General features: G+C 31.0%; 3 protein-coding genes across 11 annotated transcripts in view; 2 read left to right on the top strand and 1 right to left on the bottom strand.

Moving 5' to 3' along the window:
* Positions 1 to 1,093: 1,093 nt before the first annotated feature.
* Positions 1,094 to 1,918, top strand: LOC149511620 (uncharacterized). The gene has a single exon (XM_089754652.1). The coding sequence runs from the start codon at positions 1,356 to 1,358 to the stop codon at positions 1,800 to 1,802; it is 447 nt and encodes a 148-aa protein (XP_089610778.1). The 5' UTR covers positions 1,094 to 1,355; the 3' UTR covers positions 1,803 to 1,918.
* Positions 1,919 to 3,043: 1,125 nt separating this feature from the next.
* Positions 3,044 to 17,544, bottom strand: LOC111275995 (uncharacterized). Of its 6 annotated transcripts, XM_089754240.1 has the most exons (14): positions 17,217 to 17,544; positions 15,900 to 15,956; positions 15,753 to 15,811; positions 14,633 to 14,677; positions 13,972 to 14,037; positions 13,156 to 13,290; positions 9,397 to 9,415; positions 9,072 to 9,313; positions 8,267 to 8,400; positions 8,077 to 8,175; positions 7,934 to 7,988; positions 7,707 to 7,798; positions 4,096 to 4,177; positions 3,738 to 4,025 (listed from the first exon to the last, which is right to left on the bottom strand). In XM_089754240.1, exons 2-7 carry the CDS (start codon positions 15,919 to 15,921, stop codon positions 9,398 to 9,400), a joined length of 345 nt encoding a protein of 114 aa, XP_089610366.1. In that variant the 5' UTR covers positions 15,922 to 15,956; positions 17,217 to 17,544; the 3' UTR covers positions 3,738 to 4,025; positions 4,096 to 4,177; positions 7,707 to 7,798; positions 7,934 to 7,988; positions 8,077 to 8,175; positions 8,267 to 8,400; positions 9,072 to 9,313; position 9,397. The 6 variants fall into 6 exon arrangements, with proteins under 6 accessions (XP_089610367.1, XP_089610366.1, XP_089610365.1 ...); XM_089754239.1 differs by lacking the exon at positions 7,707 to 7,798; XM_089754241.1 differs by lacking the exons at positions 3,738 to 4,025; positions 4,096 to 4,177; positions 7,707 to 7,798 and adding an exon at positions 3,044 to 3,316.
* An 8,275-nt stretch (positions 17,545 to 25,819) lies between these two features.
* Positions 25,820 to 26,275, top strand: part of LOC111275999 (uncharacterized) — a 35,591-nt gene continuing 35,135 nt past the window's right edge. For all 4 annotated transcript variants that reach the window (XM_089754320.1, XM_089754321.1, XM_089754319.1 and 1 more), the window contains exon 1: positions 25,820 to 26,083. In XM_089754320.1, coding sequence (XP_089610446.1) covers positions 25,966 to 26,083 — 118 coding nt within the window. In that variant the 5' untranslated portion in view covers positions 25,820 to 25,965. The remainder of the gene's footprint in view (positions 26,084 to 26,275) is intronic.

Consider the following 26,275-nt stretch of genomic DNA (forward strand, 5'->3'; position numbering starts at 1 on the left):
CAATTAATGCAGAGACAAAAAAGGATGACGATAGGAAAAAAAAAAAAGAAAAAAAAAAGACAATAACAACAACAAAAACGTAAAGCATAGCAATTTTGAAATCTAAAAAGCTTCAAAAGCCCTTCATAAGTCTACCAGATTATTTCAACTTCTTAATAAATTAATAAAAACAATTATAGTTAATAATGAGTTTATGAGAATTTTTTTTCATTCAAGAAAGTGAAAATTCTAGCTAGAGGAACATAAAACGTATATAAAGATATAATATTTTGTTAGTTTAAACATTGTTAATAATTTGAAAATAAAAATATCATTAACTATTGAATGATCTGTTAATAAAATGATAGAGTTTAGGGAATCAAGATTCGAATTTTAATAATCTCAAAATAAAAAAAAATAAAAAACATAATTGATAACTGATTTAAACAGTAAACCTTATCTTTTTAGCAGATGTCAACATTGTATAGGAAATTAGTGTACTACAAATAATAGTCTAAGGGCTCAATAGTTTTAAAAAATTGGTGTTAAAAGTTAGTGGATCTAAAAATTGAGTTCTAAAAATTGCAAAAAAATCATGAATGATTGATATGCATTTTACTCTTTCCTGCCTATCAGTAGGTATGTATGGTAACATGGAACTCAAATAAATAGCTTGCACTAATGCCAAACCAAAATGCATTTTCATGCAAACCCAATTAATGTGGTCCAAACTTTCACCATTTTTTATTAGTATTTTTATTTTTTTATTGTAAAAATTCAAAGATTAAAAATAAGTCAAGTGGCATAACAATCCTAACAATTATGAGTCATACCCACCATTCCCATCTTCATGTTGGCTACCGTAGATAATGTCCATTTGATGTAGATATTGTCTGCTCTCTGTTTCTCTGTCTTTATCTTTATTGAGTCAGATGCAACCAATGCTGGATATTGCCTGCCTGGAAAGTAGTTGTTGCTATTTAATTTCAATTCTTCCCTTTCTCAACTTTGGAATCCTTCGCTTGTGATACATGACCTAAAATCATGTGGTGCATATTTAAATAATGCACAAATTTGATTTGTTAGCATTAATTTAACATCAATATTTTATGTTCTTTCTTTGTTCCATTTTTGCCTGGCACAAGCATTCAATAATATCCATTCATTTAAACAATTATTTTTGTCCAATTGATTATCTATTTATTTATTGGGCGAGCACATGACTGCACGTTTGATGAGGGCTCCCAAGTACAATTACTTGGCCTATAAAAAGATTACTTCCATTGATGGAGTCACTGTAAGTTTCAAACATTTTCACTAGTCTAGCTATCTTAGCCTCTTTCATTCTAGTTGTTTTACACCAAAATAGAGAAAAAATGGCTCTCTTCTTGGAGGAAAAACCAGGATTGATCGATGGAAGTAATGTCATGGAAGGGATCGAAGTCTCCGAAATTGATGCTGCTGTTCTAATGTCCTTATTTGAGGAATCGCATTACGAGTATTGCAATGAAGAAGAAGTAAATAGTTTAATGGAATCTCTTGAAGCAGAGATTAGAATGCAGGCAAACCATGGTTCATGCAACATTGAAGGAAACATGGAAAACAACGATGGCTTCGATTACTTTGAATGGATTGAAAAGGAAATGGTGCCTTCCTTGCCAAGCGATGAGATGAACTGGTATGTGGAGGATCATGTTGAGATATCGGTGAATGATTTGGTCGAATTCGGAAATGAATTCCCCCAGAATTATTATGAAGTTCCATTAGAACATGGCTATAGTTCTGTGTGGCAAGAGACATACGACACAGCTATATACTACTAGATTAGATATATTGCATTCTTCCCTTTTTTTTTCCTAACTCGAGAAAATTGTATGCATCTAATTTTAATTCAAAGTGAGCCTTCTGCTATATATTTATGAAAATTTCTTAACGTTTATATGCTGCCAATTTTACTCTGATCAAAATCAAAGAAACTTACCAGGATATTCCAGACTGTTAAAATTTGTTTCAGGACACACAAAAAAAATGCTACCAATTTCTTTCACAAAATTCTTTTGAACTGAACTGACTGTAATTTAATTAATTAGAGAAAAGAAAGTTGTAAACAGAATTGGTAATTCCAAGACCGGTAGTTTATCCTCGGTTTTTACCCTACTTGTTGCTAGATTAGATTGCACTTCTTTTGAAAGATTTTTTTCACTTGTCTCGCATCATAATCAAGCAATCCTCAATAAATATTTACTTTAATGATAAGAAATTCAATAATAAACTAGACAAATTAACAAGCGAACGTTATACGTGTTCAAAAATAAATAAAAAATTAAATTAAATCCACGTATTATAATATTTGAATATGAGATCTAATGATTTTAGGGTGTCATCCTGCTATTGAGACAAGACTTCATTCAGCGATCAAACTGAACTTTTAACAAAGTTAATGTCATTGCCTGATTGCCATATGCCCATATGTGCTTTGGCTCATTGGCATGGTTGGTGAAGATAGTATTTGTAGATCGCAGCTGGGAGGGTTAAGACGCATAATGTTTTCTTAACCAGATAAGTTTAGATAAATTAATTACCGATAAAAGAGATCAATTATAAATTAAGAATTTTTTAAAAAGTTAATATCTTTAATTATTTAATCATGAATAATTAGGTTATTTGCAAAAAGTGAAAGTCCTATGCAAATCTTCTGCTACGTCAAAATTTTCAAGCTAACCTTTTTTTTTTTATTTGAAAATTGGTCTTTATACTTTCAACCGGAGACTTGTTGTCCCGGTTAAATTATTATTGAATTCCTTTAATTTCATAAACTTCCAAGTTTACTAATTAGTTTAATCACGAGTTGGTTACTTACAATTAATCTTCTAATATTGCCTGCTATATTATACTTTCCAAAGTAGGTATTCTTAACATAAATTGGCTTGAATTGTAAATTAATATCAATTATGTTCTAGTGGGGTAGTTCACTTAATTTGTTTCTTAACCACCGAATCATGATTAATGGCTACTATAAAAGGAACCTCCTTTTTTGTAAGCTTAAGACGACAAATCACAAGGATAATGGTTCGATTCATTCGAAATTCATTAATCAACTATGAAATCAAGGATTCTACAAGACCTAAAAGCCGATCAACATTAGTTTTGTGGTTGTTGCTGCTGCATGCCATTAAATTATGGGTTGAGTGCCCAGCAATACATGGGTATCTGCCCCCAACCCGGAACCAACTATTTGGGTTAGTTAGGCGCTGAAGATCTCTCTATATCCATTGAACCAATAGCCTTCCACTGGAGCTCTAACCAAAAGCTTTTCGTGCTCCACCATCCACTCTGCCTGCAGCACCAGCAAGTTTCCATACAATCATAAAATACTTAAGACTATTTACGCAGTTGCTGCTAGTACTCTACTCTATAATTCCTTTATTAGTAATAATTCTAAAACATCTTGCAGAAAAGTGAAAATTCACCTTCCTCTAGAAGCTTACATATGACAGCTCTAGCTCTCTCATCACTTGGAACTCATCCAAAGACAACTCGACTCGATACGAGAACAATATTTTCAAGCCTAAAAAGGCCTTCACAGCTGCTAAACATCCTATTCTCTTACCTTCTGAATCAAATGTTTCAGGCAGCCTATCAGTGACCAACATTGGAGACAGACCAGGAATAGTAAGTTCAATGTTCTAGTAAAAAGAAACACCAGGACACTTGATCCTCATTCCAAAAATTAGAATGTTGTGGGTCGCAAATGCACGTTTCGAATAAATAAAGTCCCATTGCTCAATTGAGAGATACAAGGCTAGATTGGTTGCCAAAGTCTTCCATCAATGATCTGGACTTGAATACATAGATACCTCAGGCCTGTTATATATTAAGCCAAAAACTATCACACTTGTTCTTTACATTGCTTTCAATTATGATTGGCCCGTACACAACTGGATGTTAACAATGCTTTTCAGCAAGGTAAATTATCCAACAAAAGACTGTCTGAACCATAAGGTGTCATTGACTGGTATAAACCTCATCATGTCTGCAACTGCAAACTACAAAAAGCTATTTATGGCTTAAAAAAGGCACCTGGAGTTTGGAATCAATAATTAAGCAAATTATTACTTGATTACGGTTGTCTTGAACTTGTAGCCTTATTCTCTTTCGGGATTTCAACCACAGCATACTAGGTGTCAACACCAAAATCCTGCAGAAGACTCAACAGAATGGTTTAAGTTTAAGTCTAGTTTCATCATACCAACCACAAATATTCGTTACCTATGTTTGGTATAATATTTGGAATAAGTATTTCGATATCGATTTATAAGATTTATTGTTAGCTAGAATATTTTCTATCTTGTGATCAAGTTGTATTAGATATAATCTTGGACCCTTAGCATTTTGCAAAATGTAAATTTTAGAGTTTTTTGGAGATATTAATTTTGACTTAGTATGATATTTGTTGTTTTGCATGCCTATGAGATTCGTCCCATAAGTATGTGATATTGTTACATCCTTAATCCTTCGGTTTGAGGCGTGACAAATTAATGGTATCAGAGCCAAGTTCGTCATTCTATGGATATTTGATTTACAGTTTCAATTGGTATTTAGACATTAGTTTTAAAATTTGTGATGAGGAGAAAGTTTGGTGAATTTGATTAAGAATAACAATGAGTTGAAAGTTAATGATTTTTGTTTAAGGTTTGATAAGATAGTTATCTAAAACTCAAGTTCATTATAGGGAGTGATTTTTATCTTTGTAGATTATATTAAATTGAGGTTGAATTTTCTATTTTTAGTGATTTCTTTCAAGTTTTACTTATGGATCTTTAACGAATCTTTGATCATTATCTTAATTGTAACTACTTGGAGTCTAGGTGTCAAATCTCAAAGTTTTCTTGAGATGATATGTCTATAAATTAAGTTTTCTTAGGATCATTATCTTAAATGTTCTAATAAAGAATTCGATGTGGAATAAGTATTTTTGAGTTACAAGATATGTTTTGCTAAGCATAAATTGTTATGTTACAAGCACAATCACAACAAGAAAGTCATTTTTACTGGCACCTATAAGTGCCAATAAAAGATTAAAAAAGTGCCACTATTACTATTGCCGACAGTTTTTTGACCACCGGTTGACCATCGACTAGGTGAGTGTCGGTGAAAACTTTTTGGCAATTAAGTCACCAATGCCAAAATTACACATGCATTTGATGGCATGATTTTCTCGACACTTTAAACTACCATTATAAGTAAAAATCTTTTAAAGGCATTTCAAAATGCTGATAAAAGTCACATTTTATTTAAATTTTTTATATTTATTAAGCGAGCTATATTGACACTTAAAACTGTCCTTACAAGTCTTACTTATTTTTTTAAATAATTTCCATATTTATAATCTTTGTACCCAATGGTAATTCTATTTTTTTAGAATTATCATGTACTTAATTGATTAGATTTGAACTTGATTTTTTTGCTTGATTATCCACCTAAGTTCTCCAAATTTCATATGTAGGAAAAATCGAAACACCATGCTTGCACCTAGTGTCATCATGCAAGCAATGGCCGAATCAATCGAAAATTTGCCAAGGGAATTCAAGGTCCCTTAGGAGATGAGGAGAGCTGATTTCCATGAGAAAATGAAGCCATGAAGAAGAAGAAAAAAATGCCAAGCCATGACCATAAAGCCCCATGCTGTGAGCCACCAACAAAGGCATGCAGAGCTTTCCTTTCTTGCATAAGATAGCTTGCTTGAGAGGAGCTGCTGATCAAGCTTACTTGGGGGTGTTTAGAGCAGAAATGAGGATAAAAAGAAAGCGCAAAAAATAAAGCAAATTTGACCAAAAAGAATCAGCAAAGAAGGAGAGAGTAAAGGGAACAAATTACAAGTCAAGCAACAAGTGAGAACACAATGAAAAATGAAAGTCAAGCATGGCTGCTGTTTTGCATGGTTCAAGAAACCATTTATGGGAAGAAAAAAGACCAAGGATTTGGCTGGAAAATAAGACATTTTGAGGAGACAAAAAGGGAGAACCGAACCTCTGATTTCTTGTAGGAATTTTCTTTTTTCATTTTTCGGTTTCACGTCAGTAGTAAGGCAGCAAACTTGCTGACCTTAACTTTGACTTTTATGGTTCTATTTTAGCTATTTTCCTTGACATTTTGAGAGAGGACTAAGCTGCCAACATGTGGCCTAGGTGAAGGCATGAAGAACCCTCATTGGACCAACCAAGCAAGCATCACATGGGATGGAGCTGAGCTGGAAATTCCAGCTCATGTAGTCAGCCTGGCGGCCTTCAAAACAACCCAGAAATTACCTTGGCTATGATGATTGAATGGAGGGCTGGGATGGCTTATTTTGGACTGGTGGATATGTTGTAAAATGTCTTAGTTTTTGACAATAAAAAAGGGAGAGAAGGCTAGCCTTAGAGTTTTTTCCTCTTCATTTTGTTTTTTCCTTTGTTTAGTTTAGGACGTCTTTGGGGACTGGTGGCAGCAACATTGCCGGCCGACCAAGCCCTCCTTTAAGACTTCATTTTCTTTCCTTTTTAGCTCATTTTCAAGCTCTTTTAATTGTTGTTTTTAGTTATCTTTTAGCTTGTTTAAGTTTCCTTCAAGTTGCAAACACATTCCAAGCTCTCTTTTATTTGGTTTAAGCAAGTTGTCTTTTTTAGTTTCTATCAGTTTCCAGATTTAATTTCTTTTATTTTTGCAGCAAGTTTTGCATGATATTTGGGTTCTTTAGAGCTTAGAAAGGATGGCTTTGGATGTTAATTTGATGGAAACATCATAGGGCTCCACAATCTTGATCTTTGTATTTATTTACTTGCACTTTATATTTCTTGCTAATTTTTCTGCTCAATTTTTTTATTCTGCCTTTTAATTTTTGTTGCTATTTATATATTTTTTTTATGCTTCTATTATGTTATTAAATCAAGTTTAAGTGTTTTTTGCATGGTTGATTAAATGCCTTAGATATAGGTTTGTTGTTTCATACATTTTTCCTCCCATTCTTCGTGCATTATTTCAAGTAGTTTTTCTTCACTTTGTGTGTGATTTTTGGTCTGAGTGTCCTGATTATTTTTTGTTCATTTTTTAGTCTATTTTGGAGTTACAAAACAGTTTGTCACGTTACATGTAGCTAGGATTAGTTTTGATTGCATTTAACTCGCTAGATCCATAGTTTAGATTATGTTTTGTGTTCCAACTTGTGTATTTTTCTAAAGCATTTCTGATCAGTCTTAGGCAAAGCTTTCCTATACCTTTTTGGCTTGTTTTCATGTCTATTTAAAGCTAGTAAAACAGTTTTTACAATTTCCTTAGATAGGGTTCCATTTTCCTAGCATCTTAATTCATAGGTCTTAGTTTCCACTCATTCTAGTATTTCGGTTTGCATAAATTTTTATTTCCACTTGTGTTCAGTTTTTGCATAAGGTTCCAATAGGTTTTTGGTTCCATTTTAGGTCTAGATTAACCATGTAAAACAGTTTTTATTTTTATTTACATTTAATGCATGTTTAGGTGGTAATTAGTCACATAGGTCATGTAGGAATTCTGGCTAGTTCACTTGCAAGTTTAATTTTCTGTTTTATTTTAATTTTCTACATTTCAATTATTATGTTTTCATGTTTAATGTCTTACTTAAGTGTGTTTAAATTATTTTTCATGCCTTGTTAATTTTTATGAAATTGTTTAAATTTTCTATTTTTAGCTTTTAGCTATTAAAGTGGAAGTACTTGGTTTTTAGTTCAGCCTTACAATCCTTCCATTTCTTTCCTAGTGACTTGAATAACCAACCAGTGTGATGTTCAGGGAACAAAAATTTTTCCTACAAACAAGCAAAAATTATTTAGATATCTAATCAAAACAAGGAAGTTCTTTAAGAAGTTAGAAGATAAAATGAATTCAAATGAGGCAAAAAAACCAGAGTCTGCGTGTGCATTTGTAGATTATGTAATTGTACCTTTATATGGTTCAAGGTGTCCATCTTGTATATTCGAGGTACGTTCCTCCAAGTCCTGCAGTTCAAAGGAAGTAAATAGCAATTTCTTGCTAAGATCCTAAAACAAGATGATAGGACATGGGCTTCATGTCTAATGGGCTGACCTTTACTATTAAAGCATACTTTAATTCGCTATATGAGAGGAAGATTCCATACATCAACCATCTTGTTACGACCACGAGCGCCACGCTTCCTAGTAGGATCTTTTCAACAATAGTTAAAAAGAGAAAAGTTGGCAAAAAAATCAAACATAAAAATTTAATCAACTCGTAGAAAAAATAAGTTATGCATTACTTTGTTCATTAGCATCTTGTTAAAGTTGATGTTGTGAAGCATTCTCATGGCGTTGTTCTTCTTGAGTATCTTCAATCACAATTACATAATTTCGCATGCTTCTAGTTTTCACCATGACGACTAATGAAGTAAACCTACATAAAACAGAAGAAAAAAGAAAAAAAAAAAACAGATTACACTTCCAAGACAAAGCAAGTCAATAACCATAATTCACACACACATGCACTTATGCACATGCTCACAAGTACACAAAATATTATGTTTCTGATTAAACTCTGTAAGGAAACACATACAAGTTGCACAAGTCTGTTCTGCATGTATTTATCCTGAAATTTAAAATGATTGTAACCAGTGAAGCACTAAACCTTGTTCAAAAGAAGAGCAAAAACTAGATGGGAGTTCTGCCTCAACACTTTCATAACACCAAGCAACTAAGTTTTCAATTTCATAACACCATAAATAATACCAGCTTCAAGGCAACAAGGTCTTTCCCAACTAGTATTAAGCTGATCATCATAAAAACACAGCCGTCAAGCTTTTCTTTTAAATCTTAAGAAAAGGTTTAGTTTAAACCAGATCACTTTCTAAGGTTTAGAGATTTCCGTCATATATGCACTCAAATTTGATGACAACTTCCCTCTAAACTACTACTCTTTTGATTGATATTCTCTTTTTTATTCTTTTTGAATGTGATTTACATGCATCGAATTTACACATCTTTGATATAAAAATAGGAAACAGCTGGAATGAAGAATACAAGGGTTTTTTTTTTTTTTTTGCCTTCTTTTGGTAACAAGGAACTTACCACACTATCAATAGAAACACCTAATATTTCTTCATAGTGGCCACTGAAAGCAGTGATCTCTGCAAGTAGGAAGAATTTTTTTTTTTTTTTTTGGGTGGGGGGGGGGGTGTTGAAGTAAATAAAATTAAAAAATTGGCGTGCTTAAATACACTTCAGAACAAACATCCACGTAATGAACTCCTGTCAAAGACAACCTCTGCCTCAAAATCTGAGGCAGTATTTCCCACCAGAGGAAGCTTACTCTGCAAGAACATGCACAATGAGAAATCGATAAACAGTACACTATGAAAACTAAAATCGAGGAAGACAGGCAAGGGGGGGTCACCTTAGAAGAGGCCTTTGCACTGCTAAGAAAACTTGCACAAAAGAGAAAAACCAGGTTAGAAGGAATATATATATAAAGATAAAATGAAAAGGAAAACACAAAGTCAAGACTTACCTATTTGATCATCGAAGAAATCTCTTAATTACAAGAAAACAAGATCATAGTAGATTGAACCTTCTTCCTTATTTGATACCATGCCCATATCATACAAATCTCTTGGTATTGCATTCAATACAATTTTCCAATTCTCATACTAAGGATCTTGTACATAAAATACTTGTTTTGCTTGGGATGCAAACACAAAAGGTTCATCTTTTATATCCTTGCATGTATGAATTAAATTTGAGAAATTCACAAGGGTAAATCCATATTGATCCTTCTTAATGCCCTTGCCTTCAATAAGGCTAACCGAATCACATCTAAACAATACAACGTTAAATCTATCAAAGTAATTAAGTTCTATTATATCCGTTAGTGCTCCATAATAGGTATCTTCCATATCAATAGGATCTCCACTTCAAACATTTGGATAATGAGTGGTTTTTGTAATCACAACTACTCCACTGTTTTGAGTTTTTCTATCCCTCTCACGAGTTTTGGTATGAAACCAAATCCCATTAATAATATAATCTGTACATCTTGTTGCCACCCTATTAGGACCTTGAGAAAGATACCTAATGTCTTTTGTAGTTCCCAAAGGATCCATTTTTGCAACCTAATTTAACATTGAAATGTATAAAACTTGTTATTTTGAACCTAGATTAGAAAAAAAAGAAAAAAAAAATGATAAATTAGAAAATTACTAACCCGATCATGAAACCATTAATGAAATGTAGAATTCATCATATCATTTATTTAAATTGGACGAGCTCAACTATGCCTTTGTTGCCTTTTTACACTTTTCTCAAATGCTCTATAAAGAACCTAATCAAGTTAACTACAGTTTAATTAAAATACTTTACAAGAGAAAGAAAAGACTTTTCTAGAAAACTTATAGGTGAAATTCCTGAATTGTTTTCATTGAAATAACACATAACGAGGAGCTTGTAACCACATTTTTCATCTAACTCAAATCCTATTGCCTTTCCTAATGGTCTACTTAAACATGGAAATAAGCTTGAGTTTTGTTATGGTTCATTTGGGATATTATAATTTCTAACTAGGGGATGGAATCAGGTTTCAAACTCTTATAAGTATCTTGAACAAAAGACAATACGCTCTTTAGCCAAGTAAGTCTCTACAATCGAACCTTCTAGGTGAGCTTTATTAGTCTTATAAGACTTCAATTTACAAAGAAACCTATAATAAAAGGACCACAAATAAAGAAAAGACCAAATTGAATATGAAAAAAAACTTTAACTATTAAATTATACCTTTCAACTGGTTACATCCATCTATAGTATATAGTTCCTACAATTTTTGCCTCTTTAGCCAAATGAACCACCAAATGTACCATAATGGTAAAGAATAAAGGAGGAAAAATCTTCTCCAATCGACAAAGAGTGAGAATAATCTTAGACTGAAGTTGCTCAAGCTCTTTCACTTGGAGAACTTTAGCACATAGTGACTTCAAAAATTGACCCAATTCAACCACAACCGTGGTCACATCCCTAGACAAAAGCCCATGTAATGCAAGTCCAAGAAACTCCTCCATCAATATGTGGTCATCGTGACTTTTCAAAGGTAGAACTTTACGATATTGAGACTGACATGTTGGGAGATATTTGAAGAGTAATCGTCAAGAACTTTGATACTTTCTAAAACTCCTTAAAAATACATTCTTCTCCTTTGTTGACATCCAATAGCACGCAGGAGGTATATGAAGTCTACCATCTCCATATTCCTTTGGATGTAGTTCTTTTCGTATACCCAATGCTTGCAAGTCTAGACGTGCCTTTAAATTATCCTTAGTCTTCCCTTCGATATTTAATAAAGTCCCAAAAACATTATCATACATTGTTTTCTACATGCATCACATTTAGATTATGATGCAACAAATTGTGCTCTCAATACCGCAAACTAACAAGAATGCTCTTCTTTTTCCAAGAATCAGAATAAACTAGATTTTCTTTCCAAAAGTAACATGCATTTTTTCTACTTGACTTAAAATCATAGTTCCTGAAGGTGAAATTGGAGCAGGCCTTAGTTCTTCAGTGCCATCAAAATAGGAATCAATTCGAAATTTATGATTAATATATACAAACTGACGATGACTCATGAAACAACATTTGCCCCCATGATCTAGCCATAAATGGCATGTATCCTCAAATCAATGAGGACAAGCAAATCTATTTTTAACATTCCAACCAGACAAATCACCATATGTAGGAAAGTCGTTTATCATCCACATTAAAGCAATATGTAACTAAAAATTACCTCCAGCAAAAGCATCAAAGATGTTTACACCAACTTCCCACAATTCTTTTAATTCTTTTACTAGAGGTTGTAAGTAAACATCAATATCATTTCCACGCCCACTCTCACCTAGAATCACTAAGGAAAGAATAAAACTTGACTTTTTCATGGACAATCAAGAAGGCAAATTATAAGGATCACCATAAGAGGCCAAACACTATATTTATTATTCATTACCCTAAATGGATTAAATCCATCAGCAGCCAAGCCTAGCCTCACAATACGAGGGTCTGAGGCAAATCCAAGATATAGCAAATCAAAAGATTTCCAAGCAAAAGAGTTAGCTAGATGCCTAGCTTTTCTATCTTTTTTACAACCCTTATCATGCCATACCATGGCATAAGCCATTTTTGAGGACATGAACAATTTTTGGAGTTTAGGTTTCAAGAGAAAATGATGTAACACCTTCATAGGTTTTTTCTTTTTACCACAAAAATTGCCCTTCAAGCCAACATTATCACTTTGCACCTACCTAAAAGCACCACACACATAAAACAAGTCTTCATTTGCTCTTTCATCTAGATATAACATACAATCATTTGGACAAGCATGAATCTTTTCATACCCAAGACCTAATTTCTTAATCATATTCTTACTTTCATGATAGTAATTAGGCAAGGTTTCACCCTTGAGAAGAATCCTTTTCATTAGTGAGAGGAGAAAATTGAATGACTCATAACTCATCCCACCAAAAACCTTTATCTGAAACAATTCTAAGATGACAGATAATCTAGATTGTTTTTTAAATCCCAGATATAATTCTTGGTTATATTCCTCTAACAACTAATAAAACTTAGACGTTCCAATATATGGCTCTTTTTGGGATTGTCCACTATCACTCCCTCCACCAGAAAATTGAGAAAAATCAATCATATTTTCATTTTCATCAACTCCTAAACTCTCTTTAGGAAATTAAGTTCTTGAGAGCTTTTAAACTGAAAAAAACCCTACCGGTAAATGGGACTCATAAGCAGAAATGAAATTTCACCATGACAAATCCAATTAGTATAACCAAACAAAAACCCATTGCAAATCAAATGCTCTTGTACAACTTCTAATGGTATCCAATGCATATTGACACATTTCATGCATAGACATAAAAACATACCATCTCGGCATGCATTCCCAAATGCAAATCTTAAAAATTGGGTAACCGCTTGCATATATTCACTACGAAACCTAGACTTTTTAATCCAACTCTTATCCATGGTTGTAATACTTATGGAAAAAGAAAGCAAGCAATGACGAAGGAGGACACAACCTAGAAAATAAAGCAACTTTTAATAATTATAACATGATAGAAATCAAATTTATTCTAAAAAATTATATGCACTTGAGCATTACCCCAGTAAGGTTTGAATCAAATATGTTCTCCACCAGAATGTTAAGTGCTTGGATGAGCGAGAAGACCTCGTCCTTGCCAGTAGCTATAAAGAACTTAAGAACTCTCTCAGTTAGCTTTCTAGCTCTTAATGTTCTCTGCCAGAATCATGAAAATTTGTCTTACTAAATGAACCCACTAGAACCAAACAAAAGTCCAATTTTTGGAAGCAAAAGAGGTATTTACTTTTGGGACTCAGACAAAATGCCTTCATTAGCAAAAAACCAAGCCATGATTCCATCTTTAATATAAGAAATTGATTAGTTAGTTAGGTACCCAATTCTTGAAGCAAAAGAGGTATTCACTTTTGGGACTCAGACAGAATGTTCAAGATTTGCACCTAAAAAAATTGTCAATACTCAGATAAAGTATGAGCTATTAGACACTAGAAACAACATACTAGATATCTATGCAGAAAAGACCAGGTGTAAACATTCCATCCAGGTAACTGGAAACACACTTTATTTAGATAAAGGTGAGCAAAGAGAACAAATCAAGCACATAAGTTGTCAAGAAAGAGGCACAACACATCAGGATACATAGTTCAAAAACAAAGAGGAGTACAATAATTACAGGCTAAAATGATATCAGATCCATAGTTCTACGGTCCAGAGAAACAAGTGTTTTGTTTCTTTTTGATGGTACTAAAATAGTTAAATATTCAGTACAATAGAAAAACGAGAGAACTAGAGAAACATACAGAGTATAGTAAAATAATGTCATCTCTCAGCCTTTTAAAAAAACGTAAGAAGTCAATATTACATAAGGAATGGGCATACCTCTTCTAGCTTGGCAACAATATCTCCTTGCGTATTCTTCTCCAAAGACACAAGCTTTTCACATGCCTGGAAGTACAGAACATTTAGTGAAAAGCATTATATTTTACAAAAAAGGAACATGACGCTTTTTAAATGGGTTTATTATGCTTAATTGGTGGCCTTTTCATAAAATTTTAGAGGAAAAGTAGCTGATATTTAAAACTTCTACAAGGCATATCCATCTGCATCACGTTTGAATTCTCAGCACTGGAATTAGTAAATCCATTGGAGAACTTATTTAGAAATGAGACATCTTCATCAATGTTTGCCACTTAATATTGAAGATAGTAAACTAGCAATAAACCTGTTTGCTGGAAGGAAAATTCAGATTTCAGTACATAGAAGACAAGTCATCAAGTTGCTGATTTGGTTTCTCTATTATTCATTTCTATTGGTTTGCTCTTGATTAGAAGAATTCTCAGTGGTAGTACATATAAACATAGTATGTTTTTACCCAATAACTGTTTAGTTCCAAATTTTAATTCTCATGACCTCGATGGCAAGAGAGAGAGAGAGAGAGAGAGAGAGAGAGAGAGAGAATGAAGGAGATTCAAACTGTCATTACTATCCAAACCCAGTAATTAACTTCATGTCAGAAAGGAAGTTTCCATTGCTTTAATACCTGATCATATGCATTCATAATTTTGTCAAATCCTTGATGAGACTCCTGCAAAAGACAGAGAATAAGGGCCATAAAACAAATTGGGTGGGGATCCGGAGGAATAATGACATGAATTTAGCACTAGATTCTAATTTAATTAGCAAGAAAGAAAAGTAATAAAAATTGTTGAGATCTTTGATAATGTATGTAATCGATATATTTTCCCATCACATTTACTTGCCAACCCCATGCCCACCCTCAAGCTCCCACCATCAGAATTTATTGTATTTTGAGGAGATATCTCAACCTATGTTACAAATATTTGGCTTCCACAATTATCATGTAGATCCAATATGTTCATCAACAATGAGTTCTTATGTGGGCAATATACAATCTCTCCTAAAATAATTGGTAATGTCCATGGCTTGGAAAAAAAACACTGTAATATGCCCTGTGCAAAAGGAACATAATGTGGTTCAATATTTGGTTCTTCAATTCATTTAAGAGTCCTATATTTTCCTAACATTCTGAGTTTCAGATTCCAATGAGGATTACTCAGTTTTGTTAGAAAGGGTGCCATTTTCAAGACGTTAAGAAAAAGGAAAAGAGGCAAATTTAACATAAAAAATTACATGGCAAAAGTAAAGGAATATTCTTACTAGAAGTACCTAGATAGAAACCCATATTTTTAGGCTAAAAGCAAACTACATGGATACATAATGTGCTATGGATAATGGAAAAAGAGAAGCTTCACTATAAAAGAAAAAAAAAATTGCAGGTGAGAAGATGAGAGAAAACACAAAATATAAAACCATAGAAGTAAAAATACCATAAAAGAGTAATGTGAAAGGTTGTTTATAGTGGAGGAAATATTTCAATGATGTCAGGGGCCCTCAAAAGTGTCTCGACTTATTCAAACATAGCACATCAATACACCAAAGAAAACAAGAGGTCAATATTGAAGAAATTAATAAAAGCAGAACAAACAATAGAGCAGTTCATGAATAATTGATCAGAATTATTTTGAACCAGAAATCAAGCTTCATTATAAGGCCTGCTTAACATAAAAAACTTAGCTCAAACAACATCAACATATATCTTAAAGAACAAAGTCCATATTTTAATATTCAGAAAACTTAACCTGCAACCTAAATTGAGATGCTTCTCTGCTTGGAAGTTCTTCAAGGATACCTTTCAATCCTGATGCAACAGAAAATATTGACGTTTTCTTAGCCAAAAAAATGTTGAGATGTTCAATGCACCTAATTGACAGAAAGTACTTGAATACCTGCTGCTTGTCTTTCGATCATATAAGCTAAGTGAATCACACTCTGGATCTGCTTGCCTGAAAAAAGAAAATTGAATATGTTCCAATAAGAAAAATCAACCTCAAGAAGAAAAAGTTAATATTTCACTTCCATGGAAACATCAACAGTAGATTATGATATAATATTTTACTAAATGCTAGGTTAAAGCATTTAAGTAGATCTAAGGGAATGATTAACTTACAATTTCTGAGTAGTATGCAAAGTTTCTAAGGGTATTCTAATATAAGTTTTTTTTTTTTAGCTATGGAAGAATAAGAACTACATCACATGTCAATGTACTTCCAAGACATCCATTAAGAAAAAAGAAACTTTTCTATTAGCTATAGAAATCACTACATGAACACCTTGTTGGATGAAAGCTTTTAAAAAATCAGTCCTGCAATTTAAATTTTTTTTCCGTTCTTGGGGATTAACCAATTTTCCCTGAACAAATACACAGTGCTATTCAAAACCACTCAAAGTATATCTTTGGACACAGTGAATTCTCTATTTTCACTGTTAATTACAGAGAATTCAGATAACATTCCATTTGTACCTTCAGATTATTATTATTATTATTAAATAAAGAAAAAAAGTTAATGGCTCAGTTTGTAATAATTTACAATTGCAACAAAGGTCAATACATGCAACACACAAGTATATATCAAGTATAGAAAATAAAATTAAGATCCAAAAAACAGATTATTAGAGCTATAGGTTGACTTTTCAAATTTGAATTAATATGGTTTAACCAATTTTTTCATAATCAAAATTAAAGGGTACTGTTATTTGCATTAATTTAAGCAAAGCCATGCCATAATCTGCAACTTAATAATTTTCGGTCTATGAAAATACTAGTAAATATCAAGTACAAGAAAACAATAAAATTAAGATAAACACAGATTATTAGCTAGAGTGGTTAAATCAACAAATAACATTTTTCACTTCTCTGACAGATTAATGCAAAAACATTTTGTTTTCTGAATTGAAAATTTGCTCTAATAATCCATCCTAAAACCAAAATGAAACCCTAAATGAATCCAAGTTTCAGCACAGAGGAACTTTTATGAACGAAGAAATGCAAACAATGAAACCCGAAATGAATCGAAGTTTCAGCACAGAAGAAATCTAAATGAAACCCCGAATGAATCGAAGTTCCAAAAACCCTAAATGAAGTTTCAGCACAGAGGAACTTTTATGAACGAAGAAATGCAGAAGATGAAACCCTACATTTAGGAAATCAAAGAAATGCAGACGATGAAACCCAAAATGAATCCTCTAGAGGAATTTGAACTTACAAGCAGAGGAAATCGAAGTTTCAGCACGGAGGAAATCGAAGTTTGTAGCACAGATTGGTAGACTGTAGCAGAGATTGAGAGTGAGCGAGAGATGAAGAGCAGCTAGAGTGAGAATATGACATCAAAGAAGTTTAAAAGTGAAATTACGACTTCAAGGAAGTTAGAAAAAAACAAAGGAAGTTAAGTCACGTCAGAGAGGCAAAGTGCCTTTAAAAAAAGGCTATATTAGATTTTTATGAACCTTCGGATAAGAGTGTTTTATTAATACAGAGATAAGAGAGTTATCTGTGGGCTAAAAGTAATTTTAAAAATTAAACTATTATAAGTAGTTTCATAAAGTTGATAAAATAAAAAAATAAAAATTTATTGGCACTTTTATGAATTTTCAGAATTTCTGTATCACTAAAATTAATAGTTTTTATAATGAATGATAGTTTTATATTTCTATAATCTAGTGTAACAGCCCAATTTTAAAGAATTTGAGAAAATTTATGAGATTTAAGATGCTCATGAATGTATTCAAGATGCCAAATTATAGATGGTTTGTTGATTGCTAATGAAATTGTCGACCGTATGAAGAACTTTCACCAGGGCGGCTTGGTGTTCAAACTCGACTTCAAAAAGCCTTTGACAATTTTGATTGGGATTTTCTCTTCTCCATTATGAATCTCATGGGCTTTGGCACCAAATGGACTGGTTGGATTCATGGTTGTATCTCTAACGCATTAGTTTCGATTCTCAGCAAATGGCTCTCCCTATAATCCAATTATGTTACAAAAAGGCCTACGTAAAGGTGTCCACATTGGCCTTTTCTTTTCAACCTGGCTGCAGAAGGGCTGAGCCTCTTATTAAGAAAAGCTGTTTTCAATAGGCTTGTTTAAAGGAATTGCTTTGGGTCAGAGGAACTTGTAAGTCTCGCACCCACAATTTGCTGATGGTACCATAATATTTTGTAAGCCGCAACTTGAGCACTTGTTAGCGATCAAAAGAATCCTTTGTTGTTTTCAACTGGCCTCGGGCTTGAAAGTGAACTTTTATAAAAGTGCCTTTTACGGTACAGAGGTTGAATCTCAGCTTGCAGAAGAATGTGCTACAAAATATCAGTTGCAGGACTGTTCCTTACCCACAAAGTACCTTGGTCTTCCCTTGGACCCACCCGAGGCTGCTTTTTACTTGGCGGCCTGTCATTGACTCATTCAGAAACGGACTCAGTCTCTGGAAAAGTAAGCTTCTATATATGGGAGGCAGAGTTGCATTAATTAAATCTGTTCTTGCTAATCTTCAATGTATATGTATATGTTCAAGGCTTCGCGTGGATTAATTTCTGAACTTGAAAGAATCCAGAGGCAGTTCCTTTGAAGTGACAACGAAGATAAGAGAAAATTGATAGGTTGATTGACTAGGACTGGATTTGTACAAGCAAAAAGTACGGTGGTTTGGGGATTGCTAATCTGAATTACAGCAACCAGGCCTTACTATCTAAATGGCTTTGGAGATTTGGAAGGGAGACGAACTCTTTGTGGAGAAGCGTGATATGCGAGAAGTACAACCTCTCTCTTGCTAACTTGTGGCCTGCCACTAGCCTGACTTATTCTCTTTCTCGAATTTGGAAGGGTATCCAAAACACTCGGCAAGGTGAAGAGGTCTCTAACATTTTGAATTCTAGTTTGTTTTTCTGTGTAGGTGATGGATCCAGGATCCGATTCTGGAACAATAGATGGATTGAAAGCCAAATAATAAAAAACAGCTTTGGAAGAATTTATGTGCTTGCTGTTTAAAAAGATGGGTACATCAAGGATTTTGGAGAATGGGATGGATTGATCAGAAAATGGAACATTGAGCTAAGGCGTAACCATTTTTATTGGAAGAAAGAGTAATAGGAAGCTTTTTTGAAGACTTTAAACTGTCTCATTGTCCTTCTTCGCTTCCACAGATCCATTTGGTCACACACTACTAATGATGTCTTCAATCCTAATCTTTCTGACAAGAGTTGGAGAAAGTTATATCCCATGTGGAACCCCTGGAAAAGTTTCTATGGCAAGGGGTGGCACCACCTAAAGTTGAAATTTTTGCATGGAAAGCTTTGAAGTGTTGCATCCCAATCATGGACGCGCTTCAAAGAAAAGGCTATCAAAGAAATGCGGAGAACAAATGCCCTTTCAGCGGGGAAACCAAAACTGTTAACTATCGCTTCATCTCCTGCCATTTCTCCTGGAAAGTTTGAAACAAGTTTTATGGGCAGTGGAACATATTATGGGCTATCATTGGGACTTTAAGGCTTTTGTTTCAATCATGGAATCACATTGGAGTGCAAAGAATCAACAGGCAAGTCAGGGGAACTTTATTCTATGTTGTCATCTGGTCAGTATGGTTGGTGTGCAATGAAAGGATTTTCAACCAAAAGGTCCTTTCGTTCGATGAGTTGTTTAATTTTATATGTATTAGGCTTGCATGGTGGTTAAAAGCTAATTTTCCTGAGACAATCTGCACTTCTCTAGACATGATATCAAACATCCAAAATCTAACGATACGGCGCCATGTGAAACCAGCCAGGAAACATAACGAATGGACGCCACCTCTTTAAGGTGTGTGGATGGTAAATATAAATGGCTCTGCAATTAGCAAACTAGGCCCTGTAGGTAAGAAAGGGGTTGTTCGTGATCACAAAAGACAAGTGATCCTGCTTTTCTCCAAACACATAGGAATTCAAGACCCTAATGTAGCGGAACTGTTAGCTGTACTTGAAGCGTTTTCCATAATAGTTGATGCTAACATTGATCCCCTCCGGGAAATTATTATCGAAAGTGACTCGCTAACCGTTACTTTGAAAGTATAATGACGCTATAAGTAAGCTGTATAATCTTTATGCTAGCGTGACGAAAATTTCGTTTGTTCATGTATTCAGGGAAGCAATTTTTTTTACTGATTCCCTTGCTAAACTGAGAGTCTACAGAAGTTCAAATCTTGCAGCATGGCTTTAGCCTGTTTGTTTCATTATTAATAAATCGTCTTTAAATTAACAAAATATATATTTATTTCAAAATTATTCATTTTAGTTTCTCAATTCTTTTTACCATTTTACTTTTTCTTTTCAAAATTCAATATACGTTGTAGAAAATATGCAATAATTATTCTTGGGTGTATATATATATATATATATATATATGTATATATACACACATACATTAGGTTGTTGCCCTCACTTTATCGAGAAAATTTTGAAATATTTATAAATTTTTTGTTAAATTAATTTTAAAATGAAATTTTAAATTAAATCATAATAAGTAATTATTTATTTAAATAATTTTTATTTTTTGTATATTGTAATATATGTATTAATATTAATATAATTATATTTTATTAATTATGAAAATTAAATATATAAAAATTAATTATTTATAAATTACATAAAACAAATGCATTTAAAAAATTAATTTCTATGTATTTCTTAAAATATTTATTTTTATTTTATAACAGAATATATATTTTTGTTTATGGTATAAAAATATATTAAATTTTATTATCAATCTTAATTAATAAATACAAAATTATTGTCTTAACTTTTGTTTACTTAAAACAAAAATCTAGAAGTTGGAGTAACATTTCAAATTCTCAAATACCAGGTGAAAAGCACAGGTTATTTATAAATTTTAAAAAATATTTTTATATGCTTATCATTCTTGCTTTGTCATATGATCAATCGAACCTTTTTTTTTTTCATGTAGATACTAATTCTTTTTTAAGATAAAGCATTATTCACTGTTTCATAATCAATAGACTTTTGACTTCTCAATCAATTTTCTTACAAATGTTAATACAATTTCATACTTAAATTTCTACTTGTTTAAAAAACATTCTAAATTCTAAATTTTACTATTATTTCTGGGGTGAGCTATCAAATTAATATTAAATATACTATCAACTTTGAGAGGAAAAGTTGTTGAAAAAATATTTGTAATGTACATGCTTGCAGAATCAGTTTAATAAAATAACTACAACTACCTACCATGATGTAAATCGAGAAATACTTGGCTCCTAGTTGAATCTGCCCGGTACGTTGTAAATATATATTTTTATTAGTTTATATATACATATATTAAATTTTTATAAAATAAAATAACTAATTTATATTTAAATTTATTTAACTATATTAGAATAATATATAAAATCAAACAAAATTAAATTTTAAAATAGATGAATCAAACTAATATAATTTGATTCGGATCAGATCAAATAAAAATTTTATTTGAATTTGAAACGAATTTTAAAAATTTATAATTTTATATATTATCAAAAAATTAAACTAAATCCGGTCATAGTCACCTTGCAATTTTCTTTAAACAATGTTATTTATGTTACTGGATTACTGTCTTTTTCCTCCCAAAAGAAAGGAAATGCTTCCAAGGGATGAAGAACATTTGGTCAAGACAGAAGGGAAGGGGAAATTTTACCTTTTAGTAATAGTAATGCTGATGCGGGGAAGCTAGCTAGAACAGAATTTTTTTTTTTTTCTCGATCGAGCCACAACAGGAGTCGGAAACCATGGAAAATGAAAATAGTATTCAATTTCAAACCCTGATCACCATTGATGAACAATTTCCAAATTTGTCACTAATAAAATACTTTTATTTGGTTACTGAATGCAAAATCTAACATTAACTACTAATCAATTCTGAAACGAATCAAAAAACTAGAATCCTTTTCTACCAAAGAAAAAAAATAGAAATGTAAACAAATACACTTGATCATATTCATACATACTGTATGAATCTAAACTCAAATTTCGAGTAGTGTTTCACAATTAAAACTGAAAAATGTTACCATTAAAATTTAAGAAAAGTACTAATAGTGATAGGAGTGTCATTTTTTTTTTAGTGAAAGTGAAGAACTCATTAGCGTAGCGTACCATGCGTATGAGAGTGCTTACAACGACAAAGTACAGCATCATATCTAGAAAGAGTAGCTAGTTGTTGTTGCAGTAATTTTATAGTAGGCAGGCTACGGTATAGCTTAAATCTGGGAGCGTGCTTTCCACGTCACTCAAATATAGCGTGACAAAATTAGCACTTGGTAAGATAAAAACCGTCCATTAATGATGACAACTTGATTCTTAATGAAAAGAGCCGCAAAGGTTGGGATGTTTTACAGTGGAGTTTTCAGTTTTGTTCGGTTTCATGTGACTGTTACCTGCCGCAGGCGGTGAGTGACGGCCCCCCTGAAGATAACAAGAAGAAGAAGAAAGCAAAACGTCTCAAAAAGTGCGGGGCGGGACCAAAAATTACGTCGCTTCTCTCTGCGCCACTTGCGGGGACAACGACAAGGAAGACACGCGTCGACAGAAGGCGTTCTGGACCATAAGTGGTCACAACTTGACGCACGCGCCCTGGTTGAAGAATATCAGGGCCGTGCGCGTGGAGTGATTAGGGACGGGGGAGTGGGAACCTTCCGGATTTTTGTCTTGTCTCATAGGCATACATACGATTGAATAGACGATTAAATTAATTTTGATAAAATTAAAATTGATAATAAAATTATAAAAATAAAATTAATTATTATAATAATAAATTAAAATTTATCTTTTAAATATAAAATAATAATAAAAAAAATCATTAAAAATATTAAGTATATTAATTAAAAATTATATGAAAAATTTTAAATTATTTAATATTTTAAAATAAATAATTATTAAATTATTTTAAAATCAAATAATAGTTTTATTAATAAATTAATTAAAATAAATAAATAAATAATTATATAATAATAAATTTTATTTTTATATTAAAGTAACTAAATTATTTTATAATTTTTAAATAAAAAACTCAAAATATGAGGAAAAAATAAAAAATAGCAAAAAGTTTAAATTTGTAAACTTAAAGAGATAAAATAAAAAAAAAATTACGATTGAAGCAATGAAACCTTCAACTACAGTGATTGATTGACACAAAATGTCAACGCATCATAATAATATTTGATTATCGAAACTCTGCTAGTGACATATTTTTTTATAATAATTGCACCGTTACTTAAGGTCCGCATTGCAAATGGAGCCTTAATCAATGCAAAGTGCACATGATCCCAAGTAAGCTTAGGGGCCAGAATGATAGATAAATTAAAATTAAAAAAGAAATAAAAAAGAAAATGAGTGGGGGCCACGAAAGAGAAGGTCCTGTTCGGTGTTTGCGGCAAACTGTCCTGCTAGAAGGAAAGGATGGTCCCCTGCAAATAATAAATAAGAGCTTAGTGGGAGAGAGTAGAGGTAGAAAATTTTTTTATTATTTAATTTTCCGTTTATGGATGCGGTGCTGACCTGTCGTCCGGGAAACGGCAGAGGCATAGAAAGGTAAAATAGAGGAGAGTGGATTATGATAATTTAGAACATCACATAGAAATAGGAAAAATATAAAAAAAATAATATAATTTAAAAATTTACTACTAAGTATTATATTATTTTTTATTTGATCCAAAGTTTCTTATCTTATTTATTTAAAAGTTAATAACACTTATAATTTCTAAATTTTGATCTAAATTTTTAAAAACTTTAATCAAATCCTTAATTACTTAAAGTTATCTTATTTTAATCATTTTATCTATAAAATCATTTAAATTAACAGCAAATATTAATTGACATCACCTGATGGCATCAACTAATATCTTAGTTGACAGATAAAAGATCAAAATAAAATTCTCTCAAATTTTAAAGATAAAAAATGAAATTATCTTAAAATTTTATATACTTTATTCACATCTTATAAAAATATTAAATTTAAAATTATATTTTTTTTTTGTTATAATATAACTTATTAGATAGATTTTTGTTTTAAATACAAAATAGACAGTAAAAACTTAAAATTAATTTAAAATTTTCATTTTTTTAATTTAATACATTTTAAAAACAAAAAATTTATTAAAAATATTATTTTACTCATAAGTCATAACAAAATATATTATTTTCTATCCAAACTTTTTTTTAAATATTAAATATCTTTTATTTTTTCTTTTTAAATATATTTTATAAAATATGTTATATAAAAAAGAAAAAAGAAAAATATTTTAAATTATAATTTTATTTTATATGAATATAAAATTGTTTATATTTTTGAATAGATTATTAAAATCTATTTTTGAAAATGACCTAAAAATTTCTACATAATATTTTAATATGATATAGAGTTTTTATTTAATTTATTAAACCGATATAAATATTTTTACTTAATTTTTTAAAATGATATGTAATTTTAACAAAATTATTTTGAAATTTTCAACTTAATTTTAATTTTTAAAAAATCTATTTTCTATTAAAATATTATTTTATTGATAAATCATATCATAATAAAAAATAAAAATATTTTAAATTATAATATTTTATAAAATATATTTGAAAAATATAAAAATAAATTTTCTTGAATTATTTTTATGCTTTCCTTTATTTATTTTTAATAAAATATATTTGAAAAAGGAAAATAAAAGATATTTAATATTTTAAAATATATTTTATGGATAGAAAATAATATTTTTATAATGATTTATAAGTAAAATAATATTTTAAATAGAAAATTATTTTTTGTTAAAAAAAAAATTTGAAATTTTAACTTAATTTTAATTTTTTTAAAAAATATTTTCTATTAAAAAATATTACAACAAAAAATAAAAAATGTAATTTTAAATTTAATATTTTATAAAATATAATAAGAAATATATAAAATTTTAAGATACTTTTATCTTTGATCCTTAAACTTTGAAAAAATTCTATTTTAATCATTCATTTGTCATGTGAAATGCTAATTGACATCATCGTATAATGTCAATTAGTATTTACTAATTTACCATCAATTTAGAGCCAAGATGGAATGATTAAAATAAAATAAATTTAGATAATTAGGGATTCGATTAAAACTTCTTAAAATTAAAATATCAAAATTGAATTTACATTAAAATTTAATGATTACGAGTGCTATTAACTTTTTTTAACAAATATTTTATTTAAAAGGTCATTTGTATATTATGTATTATAATTTGGAGTTAATTATGTTAGATATAAATATTATATTAATTAATAATTTTATAATTTAAATATTATATTAAAAATTTTAAAATTTTATATATTATATTAAATATTTTATTATAATTTAAAAATCATTCTAAGCATTAATATTTATTCAAATTAAACTCCGTTTATCGCTTGAGATAGACAAATAAAATTATTTATTTATTTTTTACAAAGAGCACAAAGATTTTGTTTACATGCTCATTCTTCTCATTTAATCGTTTTCTTATGTATACTTCCGAGAAACATGACCTGAGAACTTTCTCAAGGACGACGTGTATCGTTTTCCATTTCATTTCAACGAAACTAGTACAAAGCATTAAATGCCGACTTAGAAAATGTTTTGGCCCAAAAAATACTTTTAGAAAATGTTGGTCCACATGACGTGACTTGTGTGGAGGAAAAAAAAAAGTTTGTTTTTGTGAATAAGAATGAAAAATGGTAATCTTTTCAATTTTATTTTTTTTTATTTTTCTTTCTTACCAAAAATACACAAAAATCATTTTCTTTTTATTTTTTCATTCTCCCCTATCTATTCTTTTACTTTTTCGTTGTAGCAAACACACCATTTAACTCACCCATATAAATAAAGAGATTCGAGTCTCAAGGCCATTGAAGAGCTCTTGGTACTCTTATGAATCTATATATCACTTCTTTGGCAAGGTATCCAAATGTAAATCCATGCAAGTTTAATAGAGAAAAAAAATGAGAGTATACCCGAGAAAGCAATGTTTTCTTCTATATGTTGTTTGGATATGTACTTTGCTTGTTGCGACCGTTCAAACTCAGAAAGGAACTCCAGCAACTACAGATCCTGATGAAGGTGCACTCCTCTCTCTCTCTCTCTCTCTCTCTCTCTCTCTCTAGATATATATATATATATATATATAAGTATGTGTGTGTATGTTTTGAATGAGCAATACCATTTTGGTTGGAAATCTGATAAGGGAATATATGTTCAACTTTATACATGTAGGAATAATAACTGTTCTTTTGAAAGGTAAAATGAAAGATT

This window comes from Durio zibethinus, chromosome 25 (genome assembly GCF_047325235.1).
Source record: "Durio zibethinus cultivar Kanyao isolate XHJ-2024 chromosome 25, ASM4732523v1, whole genome shotgun sequence".
NCBI lineage: Eukaryota > Viridiplantae > Streptophyta > Magnoliopsida > Malvales > Malvaceae > Durio > Durio zibethinus.

What these genes read in the sequence shown, in the direction of transcription:
- LOC149511620 (XM_089754652.1), top strand. Translation starts at nt 1,356, where the DNA reads ATGGCTCTCTTCTTGGAGGAAAAACCAGGATTGATCGATGGAAGTAAT.
- LOC111275995 (XM_089754241.1), bottom strand. Translation starts at nt 15,921, where the DNA reads ATGATCGAAAGACAAGCAGCAG. An exon ending in CATCTCAATTTAGGTTGCAG is followed by an intron (nt 14,678 to 15,752) that starts GTTAAGTTTTCT and finishes TGTCTTTTGCAG; the next exon opens with GAGTCTCATCAAGGATTTGA. An exon ending in TTATGAATGCATATGATCAG is followed by an intron (nt 14,038 to 14,632) that starts GTATTAAAGCAA and finishes CTGTACTTCCAG; the next exon opens with GCATGTGAAAAGCTTGTGTC.